Here is an 18204-nt window from a genome sequence, read left to right as displayed (position 1 = left end):
ACACAGCTCCTCGTAGAAACCGCATGCACTAACAAATGTGTTCAAGGCGATTTCAATCAACTCACCTCATACAGGGAAAAAACTGAACAGGTCTAGAGCCTACATCAACGCCAGGTCACCTATCTTGTAGGTTTTTATGACAATGTAGGCATCGGGCCTGTTCGGTTTTTTTTTGTTGACGTGATCTGTTTCCTTTCATCTATCCTACGAACATCTATTTGTTCGTCCACTTAGCCTGCTCCTTCGCCGCAAAAGCAGCCATACCGATCTTCTGATCCTGGCTTCCAAACAGACCATGGAAGACTCTCCTCTCATACTCCACACCCTCCCTAATACCAAGTTCCTGACTCTTGTTCACAACCTCCTTCGCTGCCTTGACAGCGATCTGGCTGTACCCCGCAATCTTCTCCGCGGTCTTGATAGCGCCGCTAACACACTCCTCGGGTGTCTCGAACACCTTGGCGACAAGGCCCCAGTCGCTTGCTTGTTGCGCGGTGATGTTGTCGCCAGTGAGGATAACTTCCATGGCTCTTGATTTTCCGATTGCCTTGGTCAGGCGCTGCGAGCCACCTGCACCGGGTATTACGCCTAGCTTGATCTCGGGTTGTCCGAACACGGCCTTGGGCCCCGCATACATGATGTCTCCCATCATGGCGAGCTCACAGCCTCCACCTAGAGCATATCCATTGACGGCGGTAATGAGCGGCTTCTTGAGGAATGTGATGAGGTCGGACCAGGACTCTATGAAGTCCTTGCCGTATGCGTCGCTGAAGGTGAGGTCCTTCATCTCTTTGATGTCGGCACCGGCTGCGAATGCCTTTTCCGATCCAGTGAGGACGATGGCGCCGATGGATTTTGAGGCTTGGAAGTCGCGGAGGGCTTGGTTGATCTCGAGGATGAGGGGCGTGGAGAGGGCGTTAAGGGCTTTGGGGCGGTTGATCTGGACTGGGGGTTGTTAGTCCAGACACAGCTCTCTAGGAGTACATGATAGTAGTTGAATAGAAGGTGGTAACATACTCAGACCAACACCAGGTCTGGCCACCGATACAAGCAAATGCTCGAATGACCTCTCTGTCGCATATCCCCTCGCAAGTCTGGGTAGACCCGTTGACCGGAATTGAGAGGCGACCCTCGGTGTTGATCGTAATGCCTGCATGTTGAGTGTGTAGAATTGAGCTTTGACTACGAGTCCAGCTCAGGCAACATGTGTTTACATCGAAAGAGAGCAGATGAGCTCAGAGCTCCAACAAGTGGGTAGCATCGGCACCTCGGTAAAGGCGCGCCCGCCAAAACATGCCCGTACCAACATCCCACTTCGACGCGACTAGCGGCACTCGCTACCTTGGTCCTAGCGCGTCCTGGGCGGGCGCCGGCGATCTAAGCCCCAGCCTTGCGACGCATCTCAACTTTTTGACACGATTCCCTCAACAAGACGTCGCCTCCGCATTCACCCACCCACGCCTTCCTACGCGGCGCACCCACTCCACCCCTCCGCCATCACCACACACCCTCCCACCCCCGCCGCGACGCAACCATGGACTCGCCCGAGCCCGATACCCCTTTCAGCGCCGTCACAGCACAAACAACCAAGTACGGGCGCCTGTTCCAGACGTACCTCGACAAGTCAACGCCCTACACGCCCTACCGATGGGGCGGCACAGCGACGCTCTTCCTGCTCTTCGGCCTGCGCATCTTCTTCGCCCAGGGCTGGTACATCGTCGCATACTCGCTCGGCATCTACCTGCTGAACCTCTTCCTCGCCTTCCTGTCCCCCAAATTCGACCCCGCGCTCGAGCAAGATGAGGGCATGGAGGACGGCAATGCGAGCGGCTTGCCCACCAAGGAGGACCAGGAGTTCAGGCCGTTTGTCCGCAGGCTGCCCGAGTTCAAGTTCTGGTACTCGACTACCAAGGCGATTGCTATTGGCTTCTTCTGCAGCTGGTTTGAGATTTTCAACTTGCCCGTCTTCTGGCCCGTGTTGGTCGTTTACTGGTTGATTCTTTTTGGCTTGACGAGTAAGTTGATGCTGGGATGTGCGTATGAGTTCAAGGCTGACATTATTCCAGTGCGACGACAGATTCAACACATGATCAAGTACCGCTACGTCCCTTTCACCGTAGGAAAGACTCGGTACCAGAACGCCAACTAAGTCGGGTCGATCGATCGACTGACCATCTGCTTTCACTTCGTCGGATAACGGTCTGGAACTTTGGGAAGGTTGCCATCAACGGCTGTTTTTGGGCATGGGCGTCTTTTTCCGGTCCGCAATAGACTTCGAGCTTCATACTTCGCAACTCGAGGTTGCTCTAGGGAGGGGGTGCTGCCACGATAACGCGTTGGATGTTATATCATGTGTACACGTAGCAGGAAAGCCATGAAGCTTATATCTTTAATATCAGGACAATGTACTATGTACACATGCACAGGTGAAGATATGTGCAAAGAGAGGATTCTAGGTATCTGGCAACAACTACTGATGTGGAAAACAGCTTTGGGACAAGGAAAAGAACGACAAGCAGCCACCGATGCTACAAGACAACGCAATCCAAAGAAAGAGACGAAGAACAACCTACTCCATACGCAAAGCAGGAGCCTCAAGCTTCAACTCCGCCAAACTCGTCTTCCTCAACCCCACCTTGACATCCTCGCGCTCAATTCCCACCTCTTTCGTGCAAATCCACGTAGAAGCATACATGTTGACCCTACGTCATCAGTCAGTAAACACAAATCTCCACGACATCCAAGGGGTTTATAACATACCGATCAATACAGCTCCCCGGCACCCTCACAGCAACCCTCTTAACCGCAAACCCACACTCGCCAAACACCTTGATATACCACGGTTCCAAGCCCGCAGACCTGAGCATAACCCGTCCTTTTACCTTTAACGCGCGGTTCAGCGCACGGATCTGTTTGAGTGCTTGTTGGCCGGAAGGTGGGAACCAATCCATGCTATCCATCACCACGACGATCGTCAGTGTACCGGGTCGCATCCTCGCAATGACCTCTGAGATCTCATCTGTGTGAATGCGGAGGCCGTTGAAGGCATTGGGTTTACTGAGTTTGATGTGCGATTTCGGGGAGAGGTATGTGGGGTGGGATGTTGGTGTGTAGTGGCCCAGGAGGGTGAGGAGGTAGTAGTGGTTTGATGTTGAGAGCAGGGTGGTGTTGATTACGGGCTCGAAGGTATTGAGTACATATTCGTAAATCGCGTTTCCAGAACTCGATTTGAGCGCGTCGTCAGAGGGTTCTTCGTGGAACGCCATGTAATCTGCTGCTGCATCCGACTTGGGCACCGACGGTGTCTTTGTCTCGTCAAAGTCGTCGGTTTTCTTGAAATCAGCTTCGATGACGGCGCGTTGGGCGGGGGGCACGCCGAGCGCTTTCCAGAGCCACTTCTCGTTGCCGAGGATGGCCCAGGTGAGGATCTTGGAGTGCAGCACGGTCTTGATGGAGCGTTGCCAGATTTCTCGTTGTTCGTTCAGGGTGGATGCTGTGCAGAGTTTTTGGACGTCCGAGGTCATGCCTAGGAGGTGGAAGAGCCAGCCTGCGATGGAGAGGGCGTTGCCGGAGCCGCCGGAGTAGTAAAGACCCTTTGAGGAGGAAGATGAGAATACAGAGGGCCCGTTGTGTAGCCAGAATTGGAAGGCTTCGGATGAGAGGTGAGGGCTGAGCTTCTGGATTAAGAGGTTGTGGAAGTCGGGGTGCTTGCCTTCGCCGAAGAGCTTCCATACGTCTTGGTAGGGGAGCGCGGTGAAGGCGGCGACTTTGAGCTCGAGGAGGTGGTTTTGCGATGGGTTGAGGTCGACGGCGTGGACGCGGCGACAGTTTTCCAGACAGAAGGCGAGGATGTTGTCACCAGCTGAGCCGATTGCTAAGACGACGTCGTTGGAGGTTGGCTTGAGGAGGCGCATATCTGCTACGTCGTCTTCCCAGGTGAATGCGTAGATGTATGAGTCGTTGAATCGGGCGTGTTTGGGCAGAGAGGAGTCATAGTGGATGCGCCAGTGGTGGTTCTGGTACCATGTTGCTGGGAGTGGGAGGCTAGACTGTAGGTTCACTACTGCCGACTCGTAGGCCTTTGAGTGGACTTCGACGTCAGTCTGCGTAGCTCCTGTCTGGAGGTCGAGAGCAGTGAGGTAAGGTGATTCAGTAGCAGCGGCATCAATCTCAGCGAGCTTCTGGGTAGACGCGCCATGGTCTTTTGAGCAACCGAGCCAGATGAAGTAGGGGAGCTTGATACCAGTGCCGAAGAAATTGTTGCGAGCGTTTATACTGAGGACTGTGCCAAAGCGATATTCCAGGTAGTCCTACGAATTGTTAGAAGCTGGACTTGGTTGATGGGGATTTGACATACACGTCGTGCAGGCTCAAGGTTGACACGGTCAATTTCAAACCACGTCCGCCAGAACACACGTGAGATCCACATGCAGTGACGATCAATAGCACCACCCATGTAGTTTCTTCCCATGAAGTCGACCTGGTTCTGTACGTAAAAGTCGACGACACCGATAACGCCGTTGGGACTCATCAAGCTATCGATTGAGTCGATGACGGGGTAGAACTCGGGGATCATGCTGAGAGCATAGCTCATAGTGACAAGCTCAGCACCACCAGCATCCGCATTCTCGTCGAGGTCGCGAACAGTTTGTTCTTTGGAGATCATTTCCTTGCGTTCGTACGCTTGTGGTTCGTGTTCGTGGAGACGGAAGGCGCGCGCATCCTGGCAGATGACCTTGACGTTTGTCCAGCCGAGGCGGGCGAACCTTTTCCGGGCCATCTCGCAGAGAGAGGGTGAGAGGTCGACAACATCTACAGGAGTCAGAAGAGGTTTGTGGTTTGATTGCTTCTGACTTACAGACTGCACGAAAGAAGCTCGCAACAGGAACGAAGGCATTCATTTGTTCAACGCTGATACTGAGTCAGAAAGATGATCTTGGTGTTGACTACTGAGTACTTACTTGTGACCAGTTCCTCCGCCAATCTGCGATCATTAGCACATCGACCATCATCCAAGCCTCTTGTCACGTACATCAACCCAGACTGGTCGTTGCGAGATTAGGCCCGCTTCGGTACGGTGCTTCAGCTGCGCAGCGACCAGTCCCAACATATCCTCACGGCCTCGAAGAAGCTTGAGCCGGGTGGCATCGTAGACGTCGGCTTGAGCTTTGTAGAAACTTTCCTGTCCATTTGATTAGCAAGTCCCGACCTTTGTCCCTTCTTCAAACGTACCAAAGCATCCTGCTGACTTCCAGACCCGTCCCCAGTATGAGGCTTCAAGAAACAACCATAGATAAACTTGAGGTATGCTTCGAACGTGCTAGGCGCCTGATCTTTGCTCTTCGGTCTGAACGCAAGAGCGAATACCACAGTAAGGAACACACCAACGAGGCACAGCGTAACCGTAAGTTGGTGAAACGGGTCACTTGGAACAAAACTTGAGAGAGCCTGCATAGCTGCGACTTCACAACAAGACAGTAGGAGCAAAGATCAAGAGAGGAGAGGGGGGAACGACAACAAAACAAAAGAAACCCCACAAACACCATGGAGGGGTTATATGAGCCCTCATTCCGAGTCCCCCAAGCATCATTCCGACTTCGGTTCGGTCATCATACATACCCGCATGCCCCAATAGACAAGGTCACCCCGCTGCGCAGCCTGGCGTACGGCTTCGTCCTCGTGTCTCGCGTCACCTAGCAGCCAATGACCCTCACCACATGTTCTGAAGATCGCTCAAACAGCGCCCAGACAGCCTACCAAAGTAACCTACCTTCCTTACTATCAGCATTACGGAACTGCCCTGAGTAGACTACCGCTCCACCGCTAGAGGCGGCTATGCAGGGTCCTAATAGAACCGAAAGTATCTCCAGATCTTGAATAGCAAGAGTCTAGAGAGGGAAACAAAGACGTCAGTCGACCTATCGGGTGGTGGTGTTGTTGCGCGTGGGTGAGACGTGCCTGGCATGTTGGTGTTGAGACGGGGATGGTTGAGGTTGCGGTTGGTGGGGTCGGCGGCCAATCAGAGGGGAGGAGGGAGGGCGTGCCAGAATGCAGGGACGTCGAACGCATGGAAGGAGCGCGACCGTGGCTCGGCGTTGTTTCCTACATGCAAGTCACTTTGAGTTATCGGGTGCGAGTGATGATCCCGGACGATGTCGGCAGCTGCCAGCCTCGCGCGGGCGGGTTGGCTAGGTGTGAGACGCGAGGGCGCACTGGACACTCCGGCGAACCACCTTGAAGGTATTGTAATCATCTTGTATACCAAAGTACATCTTCAATGACCATGTTGAACCAAGACTAGGCCGCAGTCTAAATCAGAGGCTCATTCTCTTCTTCGCCATGCGTGAGACTTGAGGCGCGGCTATACCACCTGGTAAACTCATAGAATTGTTGTATCAGCGAGGTGCCTCTTCAATACACCTGAAGGTCAGAGCCAACTCGCTGTCGCTGAGCTTGTTCTTCTTCCATGCGCGTTTGCTTTAAAACTCTTGCGTCGCCGGTTGGTGGATGTGCCGGCTGACCTCCATGTGCCACTGGTGTTAGATCAAGCAGAAGTCTTTGACCAGCGCTGTGGCTCACCAGTTTAAAGCGTGATTGTAGGATGGAGAGCGAATGTCAGCAACGGAAGAGGTATTTCCGGTACGTTATTCGCTTACGTCGTAACGATGCCATCTTTGTATCGTCCTAAAACTTACATATCGCCACGTTGGTGACGGCTTTAAAGAGTTGTGTTGTGCGAGATGCAAGTGTATCGAAATTCTGTAAGTCTTTGCTATCGGTATCGTGGTAGGACTCGAACCCTCAGACTGGTCAATTTCAAGACCCTCAACCATCACCTATATCAGTATTCCAAGGTTGAGGTAAACGTACTGTAGGATGTCTGAATATCTCGACGCCATGTGCTACTATATTCAAGTCAACCCACAACAAACAACTGAAACCCGACCCTTGTTGTTCATAATCGTCATTTCCGCTATGGTACTATGCTGAAGGTCTAAGTATTATTACAAGCCTGGCATGAAAGTGCACGCATGCAAGCGGCCACACCACCACCCAACTACACCTTAGGCGTAGAAGTTGACTGTGTCCTTCTTCTTTGCCTGTACCTCAGCAATAGCATCGACGTAGTGCTCGTGGCTGATCTTCTGGTGACCGGTCCGGAGAGCAATCATACCAGCCTCGACACAAACAGCCTTCAACTGCGCACCACCGAACTCGTCAGTGCTGCGAGCCAACTCTTGCCAGTTGACAGCGTCGTCGACAGTCATCTTCCGCGAGTGGATACGCATAATCTGTGCGCGGGCCTCCTCGTTTGGTAGCGGGAACTCGATCTTCCTGTCCAGACGTCCAGAACGGAGCAGCGCGGGGTCCAGGACGTCGACTCGGTTCGTCGCGGCAAGAACCTTGACACGGTCATCGGAGGCGAAACCGTCCAGCTGGTTCAGCAGCTCCAACATAGTTCGCTGCACCTCCCTGTCTCCGGACTTCTCGGAATCGAAACGCTTTGTACCAACGGCATCCAATTCGTCGATGAAGATGATTGAGGGTGCCTTCTCTTTCGCCAGGGCAAAGCAGTCACGGACCAACTTCGCACCATCTCCAATGAACATTTGTACGAGCTGTGGGCCGGCGAGCTTGAGGAATGTGGCGTCGGTTTGGGCAGCGCAGGCTCGGGCGAGAAGGGTCTTTCCGGTTCCGGGGGGACCGTACATCAGTGCACCTACGATCGTTAGCACATGTCTAGAGATGAGCACATGAGTAGCTTACCCTTCGGCGCCTTGATGCCAATCTTCTTGAAACGCTCAGCCTCCTTCATGGGCCATACTACAGCCTCGACGAGCTCTTCAATTTGCTTGTCAAGACCTCCAACATCGGTGTACTTCTCAGTTGGCTTCTCGTCGACCTCCATAGCCTTCACCCGACTGTCGTACTCTGCGGGTAGGGTATCGAGGACGAGATATGAGTCCTTATTCACACCAATGAGATCACCGGGCTTCAGCTTCTCATGGTCTACTAGACCGATGAGAGGCAAGAAGATGGTTTGCCGAGTTGAGGTCTTGATGACCGCCGACTTGCCAACGCGGGTGGCGTCTAGGTCAATGTTTGCTCCCTCCTCAGCCGCCTCTTCTGTGACGTCAAGATCAAGGATCTCGACAACGTTTCCGACGAGGTATGGTAGTTGCCTATAAGATGTCAGTGTGTTGTCCACGAAGTCGCCTCAGTCCAGCGCGCTGCGGGGTGACAGCAAGCACGTCAACGACATACCTGTTGTTCTCGATCTTCTCTAGGTTGTCCTTGATTTTCTCGTTCATAGAAGCCTTCTCGTGTGTGAGCCGTTGGAACTCGCTCTTCATGATGCGCATGTCGTTCTCCAGTAACCGTTTGCGCGCGACGATGTCTCGTGTGCTTGAGTTGAGGATCTCTTCGTCGAGCTGCTCCTCCTCTGGTTCCGCATCCTGCATCTCTGCATCGCCATCAGCCTTCTTTCCGTCCTTGCCTCCGTCTTTCTTGTCATCGTCCTTCTTCTCTTCCTTCTCGTGGCGCTCAAGGTCGTCGAGATCTTCGAGTGTGGACATGGTGGCGGTGTTGTGAGAGCGGCGTTACGCGGTGTGGGGTGATAGAGATGACTGGGTCGGTACAAGAGTGATGGTGGTGAATGACGCCGACAAAGAGGTTGTTGTGGTGCGGCGGTGATGTGGAGCTGTAGAGGCAGCTATGGATTACGAAGGTACGCACCAGTGCACGGTGAGAGACCCTAGCTCCGATTGTCTTGGCGTCTGTGAACGCCGATCAGTCGCGCGCAACAACGCGCGATAGATGGGAAGTGTCATTCTGTCTGCAGCTTGATCAAGGAAACTGCGATGGTACTAGAGGGTAAATTTAGAGATCATGCGGTTCTATACGAAAGGACCTGTTCGAACACCCGCCCGCAGGTATGGACAAGATTCAACACGTGTGATTAGTACGATGATGCTGAGTAGGTTCAGTTTGCTAAGCAACAATGATAGTGTTTAATCGAGATGTTTCATGTGAGGATGAAGGTGATCGTACTGGTGAGGGAAACAGGAAGCAACTGCGATGGGCTTTTAGGTACACACCATCTCGTGTGCGTCAACGCCTACACATGGGTTGGAGCATTCGCATGCAAGCGAGGTGTCTGAACGTCGGTTTATGAATATCTTAGATGCCTACATAGGGCTACTTACTATTTGTTATAGTGGTCTAAAGGCCCTGTTCGAGAATACGTATACTGGCAGTATGGTCGTTGCGCTTGTCGTTGAGGGGACCGCAAAAGCCCCGCAATATATTTGTTTGAATTTTCAAAATCTTCATCCACTCCTCAACGAGGCACCTTGGCCTAATGGTAAGGCGTTGCTTTCCGGTGGCAAAGATTGTGGGTTCGAGTCCCACAGGTGTCGTTCTTTTTGCCGTCGTCTTGTCGGCTTCTTTTTGCGTCTTTCTGCATCTTTTTGCCTTTCTTCTCACCTTGTCAGAATTCGCTCTTCGGATCATGAGGCATGCCAACGAGGCCACTCACTGTAATTCACGCTAGCCCAATTCTAGTATAGTCTTAAACCTATGACTGGGCGAACCTTCAGTATTCAAGTTGTGGTGCAAAGATCCGAGGTCGCGTTCGGTGGTTAGAGAACGCTCTTGCCATACTAAGCTCCTGACATCCGAATCTCCTTATCACCAACCCACCACATTCTTTTGTTGCACTACATGCTATTAAGTTTGGTATCTCGTGTGTAGCGATTCTGATTAATTCACTTTCGTGAGTGACAAATCCGTGTCATGTTTACGGCAAGAGCACTCCGGTGCGCTCATGCCACACCTTTCGCCCGACGTGCCGCGCTTCACCCACCATATCTACAGGTTGGTCTAGACACACCACATTTTTTACAGTACTAACCAAAATGCTAGGCGTCAATTCGCCTAAACTCGACATCCGCCATTGATACGGCCAATGAGCAAAGTACGCAAGATGAGAAACAAACAGATGCTCCGCAACAGGAGGAGGTCGAACGGCGGGTTCCAGAAACACCTGGTCTCGACGCCTCCCTTGGTGTAGAGAACATGAACCAAGCCAGGCGACTACACTCTGATATTAAGAGACTTACCCATGAGCTTGATCGGATATATGGCCGACAACGCATCATCCGGAAAGTAAGCCCATATAGAGTGCGAATTGAGGCTACACCTTTTGCGTTCAACAAGCGCGCCGAGTCCGAGACGCACCCTGAAGTCCGAGACGGGAAGATGTTCCTTGTCGATAGACTGATACCAAGCATCTGGTTGCGGGACAATTGTCAATGCAAAGTTTGCACGCATGACGCCACCAAGCAACGACTTCTGGATACATTTTCCATCCCCGAGGACATCTCGATCAAGTCGCACTCGGCTGAAACAAGAGGGTCTGAGACGATTCACAGAATTGAATGGAGTGATGGACATGAAAGCGAATACTCGGGGCCTTTTCTCTCCCAAGCTATAAACAACGCGAGGTTGAAGGCCGTACAACGTCAAGCTTTGGTCGACATCAAACTCTGGGACTCATCCATCGCTTCGGACCCACCAAAGACTCTGTATGTTAACGTGATGAATCCTAACAGCAACAACCTACTTTCCAGGCTGCGCAGATTCGGATTCTGCTACGTCGATGAGACGTCTTTCGAGAACCCAGAGGCCACGAAGAAGATGCTGGAAAAAATTGCCTTTATTAGGGAAACGCACTACGGCGGCTTCTACGACTTCACGGCCGACCTAGCGAGCAAGGATACCGCATACACCAACATCGCACTAGAAGCACATACAGACACTACCTACTTCTCCGACCCAGCCGGCCTACAGGCTTTCCACCTCCTTTCCCACACCGACGGTGAAGGCGGTGCAAGTCTTCTTGTCGACGGCTTCAAAGCTGCGGACGAACTCTGGCACACCGACCGCAAAGCATATGAGATTCTCTCAACGGTGAATGTTCATGGACACGCCTCAGGCAACGAAGGCATTTCAATACAACCCTACCGTGGCTTCCCCGTCCTCGAGCACGACACCGCTACGGGCGACTTGCTCCGCGTCCGGTGGAACACGTCAGATAGAGCATCTATTGAGCTTCCTATCGAAGAAGTTGAGACATGGTACGACGCAGCTCGCAAGTTCGACGCGATACTCAAGAAGAAGGAGAATGAGTATTGGGAACAGCTTGTGCCGGGTAGGGTGCTCATTTTCGATAACTGGAGGGTGCTGCATGGACGGAGTAGCTTCACAGGGAAGCGCAGGATCTGTGGAGCGTACATCAATAGGGATGATTGGATTAGCAAGTTCAAGATGCGGCATTTTGGAAAAGAGAATGTGCTCAAGGGGTTGGCTGTAAACTAAGGATGGGAGTAAGGGGGTATCAAAGAAATATAAAGTATCGAGATGTCGTGTTACTGCGCGGATATCACTAGTCGTGTTTGTGTGGAACATATTCTCAACGGCCAAAAGTAGTGTGCTGAAACTTGATGTCTGGTTCATCAGAACTTATGTACACCCGCACTATAAGGAAACCATTCTCTTCTCTTGTATCAAACGTTTACCGACCACCCCTCTCCTGTTCCAGCTCCAACTCAGCCTGGCGGTAGTACTTGGCAGTGTCCACGCCGTGGTAAGGGTGGTTGACAAAGTTTGGCCATGCGAGGATGTGCGAAAATGTGGAGGAGTAACGCGAGTTCCTGTGCGCAACTCCCTGCATGTACTCGGTCATCTCGGTGGTTCCGTACAGCGACTCGCCCTTCTTGACCTTGTCGACCATCTCGCGCATGTCCATCTCGACCTCGCGGCGGTTCTCGCGGGCACCGTAGAAGCGCACTGCCGTAGAAGTTAGTATCCAATCCCGTCTTCTCCATATCCGGACTGGTTCGACATACTGCATGACCTTGAGTAGACGAAAACGAAGGCTCCGGTAAGACCGACAGCTCCGCTCAGTCGCATAATGGGTGCGAAACCGCCCTTGCCAACCATGGAGGGCGAGATCTTCTCCCAGTACATCATCAATCCGGGGCTCAAGGCTCCGAGCGCGGCACCTTGCGCCCAGTCGGACGGACGGGCATACCGAATGACTCGCTTGAAGTGTCTTCATCTGCAGTCAGTACTCGCATGCGTTGGGCATCGTAGAGGAGCGTACGGGTCATTGTCGATGAGCTGCCATGCATTAGCTACCACCACCCATTGCGCATCTTTTCGCGCAGCAATTGACTCACAGGATACTCTCCAGTGGGGATCTTGTCCGGCACAACGGCCTGGTGCCTGACATAGGCGTCCTGAGCAGACATGGTGGTGTTGGGACTCTACTGCGGAGATGTCTGGGCGGGATCGCGAAGTGAGGTTCACACGGGCGGCAAGTGCCGCATGCGGGCTTTGGCCTAGTGGCTCAGAGCTCCCGCGACGCCATTCTCTCTACTTTTATTTCCTTGGCGCGTCACACCCCATCACCCATCGACCAACTTCGTGCGCCAACAATGCGCGCCGGCCCCTTCACGTGCGCCCAACAACCACACCGATTGCGATCATGGCTATGAAAGTGGACGATATGGAGGACGTCAAGCCCACGGGCTTGTCAATGTCAAATGGCCTCGACGGCGCGTCCGCTGCGCATGCGACCGACTCGTCCAGCGCACACGCCCGCCCGACTGTCGCCGATTTGCACGGAGAGAACCATTTCGCGCAGGTAGCGAGGAAGAACTGGCTCACTGCCAAGAAGACGCCGAAAGTGCGACCTGAAGTCGTCAAGAAAGAGCTATGGGACGAGCTGGAGAATGTCGACTTCGCATACTCGTCGCTTTTGATACTGGAGAACCTACAGCTTCTGGAGAGATATCTGTGGCCTGGCTTCACCGAAGATGCATCGAATTACCACCATCTGCTTTTGGCACTTATGGTTAATGTTAAGAGGAGGGAGAACCTGGCATCATGGGGTGAGTTGCTGCAACTCTTAGTATGGATGACATATACTAACGTTGAATAGACCACTTTGCGAGCAAGCCCGCCGAATTCTCCTCCTTCTTCCGCCGCATACTGTCCATGACCGTAGACCCCTCGCAGCCCAGCAAGATCCGCACACAGCTCGTGTCCTTCGTCATCGGCGCCTTTCAATCACTAGACAGCGGTCTTGTGCGGAAGGAGTGCGCGCCTCTGGTCGGCATATCGATATGGCAGAATCTCCACTCGGACGCCGTGCGCGAGCAGTACTTTGAGGAACACAGCATGTTGCGCAAGGCATGGAGGGCCGCATCCAAGCGATTCGATGCTGGCGACGAAGCGCTACAGGCTCGGTTACGTTTCGAGCGATCGTGGATCTACACACTGCTACTGGACTTCATCGACAGACTATACAACAGCACCAGCAGAGAAGAGGTCAGGGACAACATGGCTTACTGCGAGCGCTTCATGGAGCTATTGGTAGACCTACAGAGCCAGCTGCCAACACGGAGATATGTCAACACGCTACTACAAGACTTGAACATGCTCCCGGCCATTCGGTTGTCGCCCATGTACACGGACGAGGATAACGGCCTTTTCCGGGACCTTTTCGACTTGCTGAGCCACTTCACCAACTTCCCCATCGAGGATCAGACCGGTCGGCAACTGTCAAAGCTGGAGTATGACCAACAACATTACGACACTCTGGCGAAGTTGCAACGGACAGGCTATGCTGCTTTCCAGGAGAAGCTTCAGTTGATGGCCCTGGCGAACTACAGTAGCATCGGAAACCGGGAAGAACTGGATGGCCATTTGCGCACACTGAGCGACACCGAGCTCGTTGAGCTTTGCTCTCACATGGGCCTACGAACAGAGTATCCCGCCACGACCTACCTGGTGCGCGACCGCGCTTTCTACATGGAGACTCTGATTGCGCTTGTAGAAAAGCGACCGACCTTCAAAGACAATGTTCGCGAGATGCCTGTATTACCCACAGAGAAGGTTCTCTACGAGACCACTTTCCTGCGAAACGAGTCGTACGACGGATCAAGACCACTCGCTATACCCAAGCTGAACCTTCAGTACCTGACCATGGGCGACTTCTTGTGGAGATCCTTCATCCTGTACCGCGCCGAGTCCTTCTACGGTATCCGGAAGGACATGGAGGACGTGGTGAAGCGCGTGAAGCCCAAGGGTAAAGGCGTCAACACCAAGTTTGGTGGCGTTTCCAAGATGTCACTCCCTATCATGAAGCCTGCTATCGTCGACGTAGCACCTTCCAAGGTAGGCGAGCAGCACCCGGCATACGTTCGTGCCGAGATCATATTGGACGTCAGTCGCCTGCAACATCCAGTACGAAGGGATTGGGAACAGCTAAGACCGGATGATGTCGTATTCCTCCTTGCTGTTGAGGGCAAAGACGACGTACCAATGCGCAATGGTCACCGCGAAGATGTCACAACTGGAGAACAGCTTGGCTTGCACCGAATGAGATGCGCTCAGGTGGTTCAAGTTTTGGACGACAAAGGCCGGCCTCTGCGCGAACAAGGCCGCGATGACGGCTTTGGACCTCGGGTCCGCCAACGCCGACTCCTTGTCAACATCGACGCGAAGCAGTACCAGACCGACATGGACCAAACTGCCGAAGGAAGGCCAGACGTTTACGAGCAAATCAACATGATTGTCCGTCGGAGAGGACGGGAAAACAACTTCCTACCCATCCTAGAATCCATCAAGCGCCTGACCCTCTCAGACATCCCAGCACCATCTTGGCTCCAAGAGGTCTTCCTAGGATACGGTGATCCTGCATCGGCAACGTACAAGCGCCTTCCTAACCGATTGAACAAGATAGATTTCCGGGATACCTTCTTGGACTGGCAGCACCTGATCGAGGCAATGCCTGGCAAGTCTATCGAACCCCACGAGGATGCACAGACATCCTTTGGGCCTCCATACGTTGTGGAGTACCCTGCTGCAGGTGAACCAAACATCGCACCTCCTCGAGCATCCAAAAAGCGGCGTCGCGACCAGAAAGTGGTTGCACAACCTCTGCATGAATCGCTTCACGTATCCTCGTACAAACCGCCGAACATGGGACCATACCCTGCAGATGCGCCGAGGCTGAATGCGGTCAGATTTACACCTGCCCAAATTGAGGCTATCACCTCGGGCACACAACCTGGTCTCACGGTGGTGCTCGGACCCCCGGGTACCGGCAAGACGGACGTCGCGACCCAAATTATATCCAATCTATACCACAACTTCCCGGACCAGCGGACTTTGCTCGTCGCGCACAGTAATCAGGCGCTTAACCAGCTTTTCCAAAAGATTACTGCGCTTGACATCGATGAGCGTCATCTTCTGCGTCTGGGCCATGGTGAAGAGGACCTTGAGACTGATGTCAGCTACAGCAAGCATGGGCGTGTAGAGTCGTTCCTCGAGAGAGGACAGTACTATCTGTCTGAAGTTGATCGGTTGGCCAAGAACTTCAATGCGCCCGGTGCTCATGGTAGCTCGTGCGAGACTGCAGATTACTTCAACCTTGTATATGTGAAGCCAGCATGGACGCAATACTGGGATAGTATTACAACCGAGGACACAAGTGTTGACCAGATAATCACTGAGTTCCCATTCAGAGACTACTTCTCAAACGCACCGCAGCCTCTCTTCCCTCAAGCAGCAGATCGCGAGCAAATCCTTGAGATTGCGCAAGGCTGCTATCGCCATGTCGAGAAGATATTCACTGAGCTTGAGGACATTCGTCCATTTGAGATCCTGCGGAACCCGCGGGATAAGGCGAACTATCTGTTGATCAAGGAAGCCCGTATCATTGCCATGACATCGACACACGCTGCTATGCGGAGACAAGAGATTGCTTCGTTAGGTTTCCACTACGACAATGTCATCATGGAAGAAGCCGCTCAGATCACCGAGATCGAGAACTTCATCCCCCTCGCATTGCAAAACCCCAAGGACGGTGAACTTCCTCTACAGCGCATCGTCCTCTGTGGCGACCATCTCCAGAACTCGCCCGTCATCCAAAACCTCGCTTTCCGCCAGTACGCCAATCTGGAGCAATCCCTCTTCCAACGACTCGTCCGCCTCGGTGTGCCGACTATCATGCTCGACCAACAAGGTCGTGCTCGCCCTTCTATCGCCGAACTTTACAAATGGCGTTACCCCTCATTATCGAACCTGCCATCCGTCCTGTCCAAACCCGAGTTCCAGATCGCAAACGCAGGCTTCAAGCATGAGTACCAGTTCATCGACGTCCAGGACTACAAGGGCAAGGGTGAAGACCAACCCACACCGCACTGGATGATCAATCTGGGTGAAGCCGAGTACGCAGTCGCGCTCTTCATGTACATGCGTCTACTGGGCTATCCAGCGAGCAAGATATCCATCTTGACCACGTATGCCGGACAGAAGAGTCTGATCAACGACGTGTTGGGGCACAAGTGCAAGAACAACCCCCTCTTCGGTCGTCCGAAGATCGTCGCGACTGTGGACAAGTACCAGGGTGAGCAGAATGACTGTAAGTACCACCCACCTTCCCTAACCTCGATGTGTACTAACATACTCTCAAGACATCATCCTCTCCCTAGTCCGCACCCGCGCAATCGGCTACCTCCGCGACATCCGCCGCCTAACCGTCGCCCTCTCCCGCGCCCGTCTAGGCCTCTACATCCTCGGCCGCCGCTCCGTCTTCGAATCCGTCTTCGAGCTCAAACCCGCCTTCGACATCCTCCTCCAACGCCCCGACAAACTCACTCTCGTCACTGACGAAATGTTCGGCGAAACACAGCGACCTGCCGAACAATCCGGAAGTGTGGAAGGGGAGGCTGAAATGCAGGATGTAGAGCATCTGGGCAAGTACGTGTATGAGATGACTAAGGCGAAGGTCGAGGCTATGAAGGCGAATGGGGGCGTTATGCCTACGAGGGAGGTTACGATGGGGGAGGCGAATGGTGGGGGCAAGGACGAGGATGAGGATGATGATAGACCGGAGAATGTGCTTATTCCTGAGGAGGCGCCTGAGGAGTTTGATGATGAGGATGAGGAGGATGCGGTCGTGGTTTAACGTGGAGATCGAAGGCCAAAGCAAAAGATTTGAAGGTGGATTGCATGATTTGGAGATGGAAGGATGGGGTATTGCATAAATTGGCGTAATGTTTTTGTGTTTAGTTCTTATTTGATGGGTTTGAGTGGGTGGATGTGTGGAAGTAGGGAGACGAAAGATACCAGATCGATCATCGCCCGAGTGGCATGCACATTTTTGGCTCGAAACTTGCTCGGTATGTGGTGGTGTGGAAATGCGATGCTCTCATGTCTCGTTTCGATAATAGTTTGTTGTCTAAGAGGACCAGCGCTCTCCGCAGGGCCATGTATTCCACCCAGGCAGTTTTTTTCTCATTTTAGGAGCTCAGAAGGAGAAGGAAGGCATCCACAGGATTTCTAGGCGATTTTTCCAGAAAGAGGACAGGAGAGAGACATTTTGTCTTTCGCCGTTTGTTTTGAGAGAAAGCGCGGAGAGACTCAGATCATCGTCGAGCCATGATGTCATTTTGGAGAAGAGCGGGAGATCTTTCATACGAGTTTTCTGTCTAGTCTTCTGGGTTTTTGCACAGGAAGACGACATGTGTGATTGCTCCTCGTGCTTTGTGTGCGGAGAGAGCACAGGAGGAAAGACTCAGATCATGGCGTCTTAAATCTCTTGTTTTGGAGGACAAGAAGATGTTTTAAGTATTGGCGAGTTTGGGCGCAGGAAGACAACATTGGGTCTCTATGCTGGTGGTTTGGAGAAGACAGAAAGGCGGAGTCCGTCTCATAGTCGGGTTTTCACTTAGTTTTGGAGAATGGGAAGTAGTTTTCGGGCATGCGCTTTCTGAGCTTCTGGCGCAGGAAGACGACATGTTACAATATGCGGCGATTTTGAGGGAAGAAGCAGGAGGATCCAGACCATGCTATGTGTTGATACATCTTTTTGGTGGATGACAAGAAGTCCGTGGATAAGAGAACAATAGTCGGCGAAGGGAGAAGGTGTTTATATATGCGTCTCTGTCTAGCGCATTTGGATTATAGACTGGTAAACCGTGGACAGGTCTCATGGAAACGTCAGTATCCATTTTGAAGGCAGGCACGAAGTGTGTAGGAAGGCGCAGGACGGCGTACGCCACCATTGGTAGTGGATCTATACGTTTTGGTATTTCGAAAGGAAGACTGGTTCGGAGAAACGACATAGAT

The 18204-nt window shown here is 52.8% G+C and overlaps 6 protein-coding genes and 1 non-coding gene across 7 annotated transcripts; 3 read left to right on the top strand and 4 right to left on the bottom strand.

Moving 5' to 3' along the window:
• Nucleotides 1–214: 214 nt before the first annotated feature.
• ECHS1 (putative enoyl-CoA hydratase, mitochondrial) lies at nt 215–1156 on the bottom strand (the record flags this gene model as incomplete). The annotated part of the gene is made up of 2 exons (XM_049370613.1): nt 215–945; nt 1018–1156. The coding sequence occupies 2 exons, from the start codon at nt 1154–1156 to the stop codon at nt 215–217; spliced, it is 870 nt and encodes a 289-aa protein (XP_049217635.1).
• A 378-nt stretch (nt 1157–1534) lies between these two features.
• J4E78_010030 (uncharacterized protein) lies at nt 1535–2149 on the top strand (the record flags this gene model as incomplete). Its single annotated transcript, XM_049370612.1, has 2 exons — nt 1535–2015; nt 2067–2149. 2 exons carry the CDS (start codon nt 1535–1537, stop codon nt 2147–2149), a joined length of 564 nt encoding a protein of 187 aa, XP_049217634.1.
• A 420-nt stretch (nt 2150–2569) lies between these two features.
• On the bottom strand, nt 2570–5454 carry J4E78_010029 (uncharacterized protein; the record flags this gene model as incomplete). The annotated part of the gene is made up of 7 exons (XM_049370611.1): nt 2570–2702; nt 2761–4310; nt 4358–4812; nt 4859–4911; nt 4962–4984; nt 5033–5182; nt 5233–5454. The coding sequence occupies 7 exons, from the start codon at nt 5452–5454 to the stop codon at nt 2570–2572; spliced, it is 2586 nt and encodes an 861-aa protein (XP_049217633.1).
• A 1610-nt stretch (nt 5455–7064) lies between these two features.
• On the bottom strand, nt 7065–8576 carry RPT5 (26S proteasome regulatory subunit 6A; the record flags this gene model as incomplete). Its single annotated transcript, XM_049370610.1, has 3 exons — nt 7065–7720; nt 7768–8183; nt 8266–8576. 3 exons carry the CDS (start codon nt 8574–8576, stop codon nt 7065–7067), a joined length of 1383 nt encoding a protein of 460 aa, XP_049217632.1.
• A 771-nt stretch (nt 8577–9347) lies between these two features.
• Nucleotides 9348–9419, top strand: J4E78_010027. The gene has a single exon. It is a non-coding gene; the product is annotated as a tRNA-Arg (tRNA).
• Nucleotides 9420–11575: 2156 nt separating this feature from the next.
• J4E78_010026 (uncharacterized protein) lies at nt 11576–12314 on the bottom strand (the record flags this gene model as incomplete). The annotated part of the gene is made up of 4 exons (XM_049370609.1): nt 11576–11850; nt 11910–12115; nt 12167–12183; nt 12243–12314. 4 exons carry the CDS (start codon nt 12312–12314, stop codon nt 11576–11578), a joined length of 570 nt encoding a protein of 189 aa, XP_049217631.1.
• A 236-nt stretch (nt 12315–12550) lies between these two features.
• On the top strand, nt 12551–17041 carry J4E78_010025 (uncharacterized protein; the record flags this gene model as incomplete). The annotated part of the gene is made up of 3 exons (XM_049370608.1): nt 12551–12956; nt 13007–16495; nt 16548–17041. The coding sequence occupies 3 exons, from the start codon at nt 12551–12553 to the stop codon at nt 17039–17041; spliced, it is 4389 nt and encodes a 1462-aa protein (XP_049217630.1).
• Between the last annotated feature and the right edge of the window lie 1163 nt (nt 17042–18204).

The sequence above is a fragment of the Alternaria triticimaculans genome, assembly GCF_023758025.1.
Source record: "Alternaria triticimaculans strain BMP 0046 chromosome Unknown scaffold_26, whole genome shotgun sequence".
In the NCBI taxonomy this organism is placed as follows: domain Eukaryota; kingdom Fungi; phylum Ascomycota; class Dothideomycetes; order Pleosporales; family Pleosporaceae; genus Alternaria; species Alternaria triticimaculans.
Note: the sequence above shows the minus strand (reverse complement) of the source record. Positions and strands in the feature narration are given on the sequence as shown.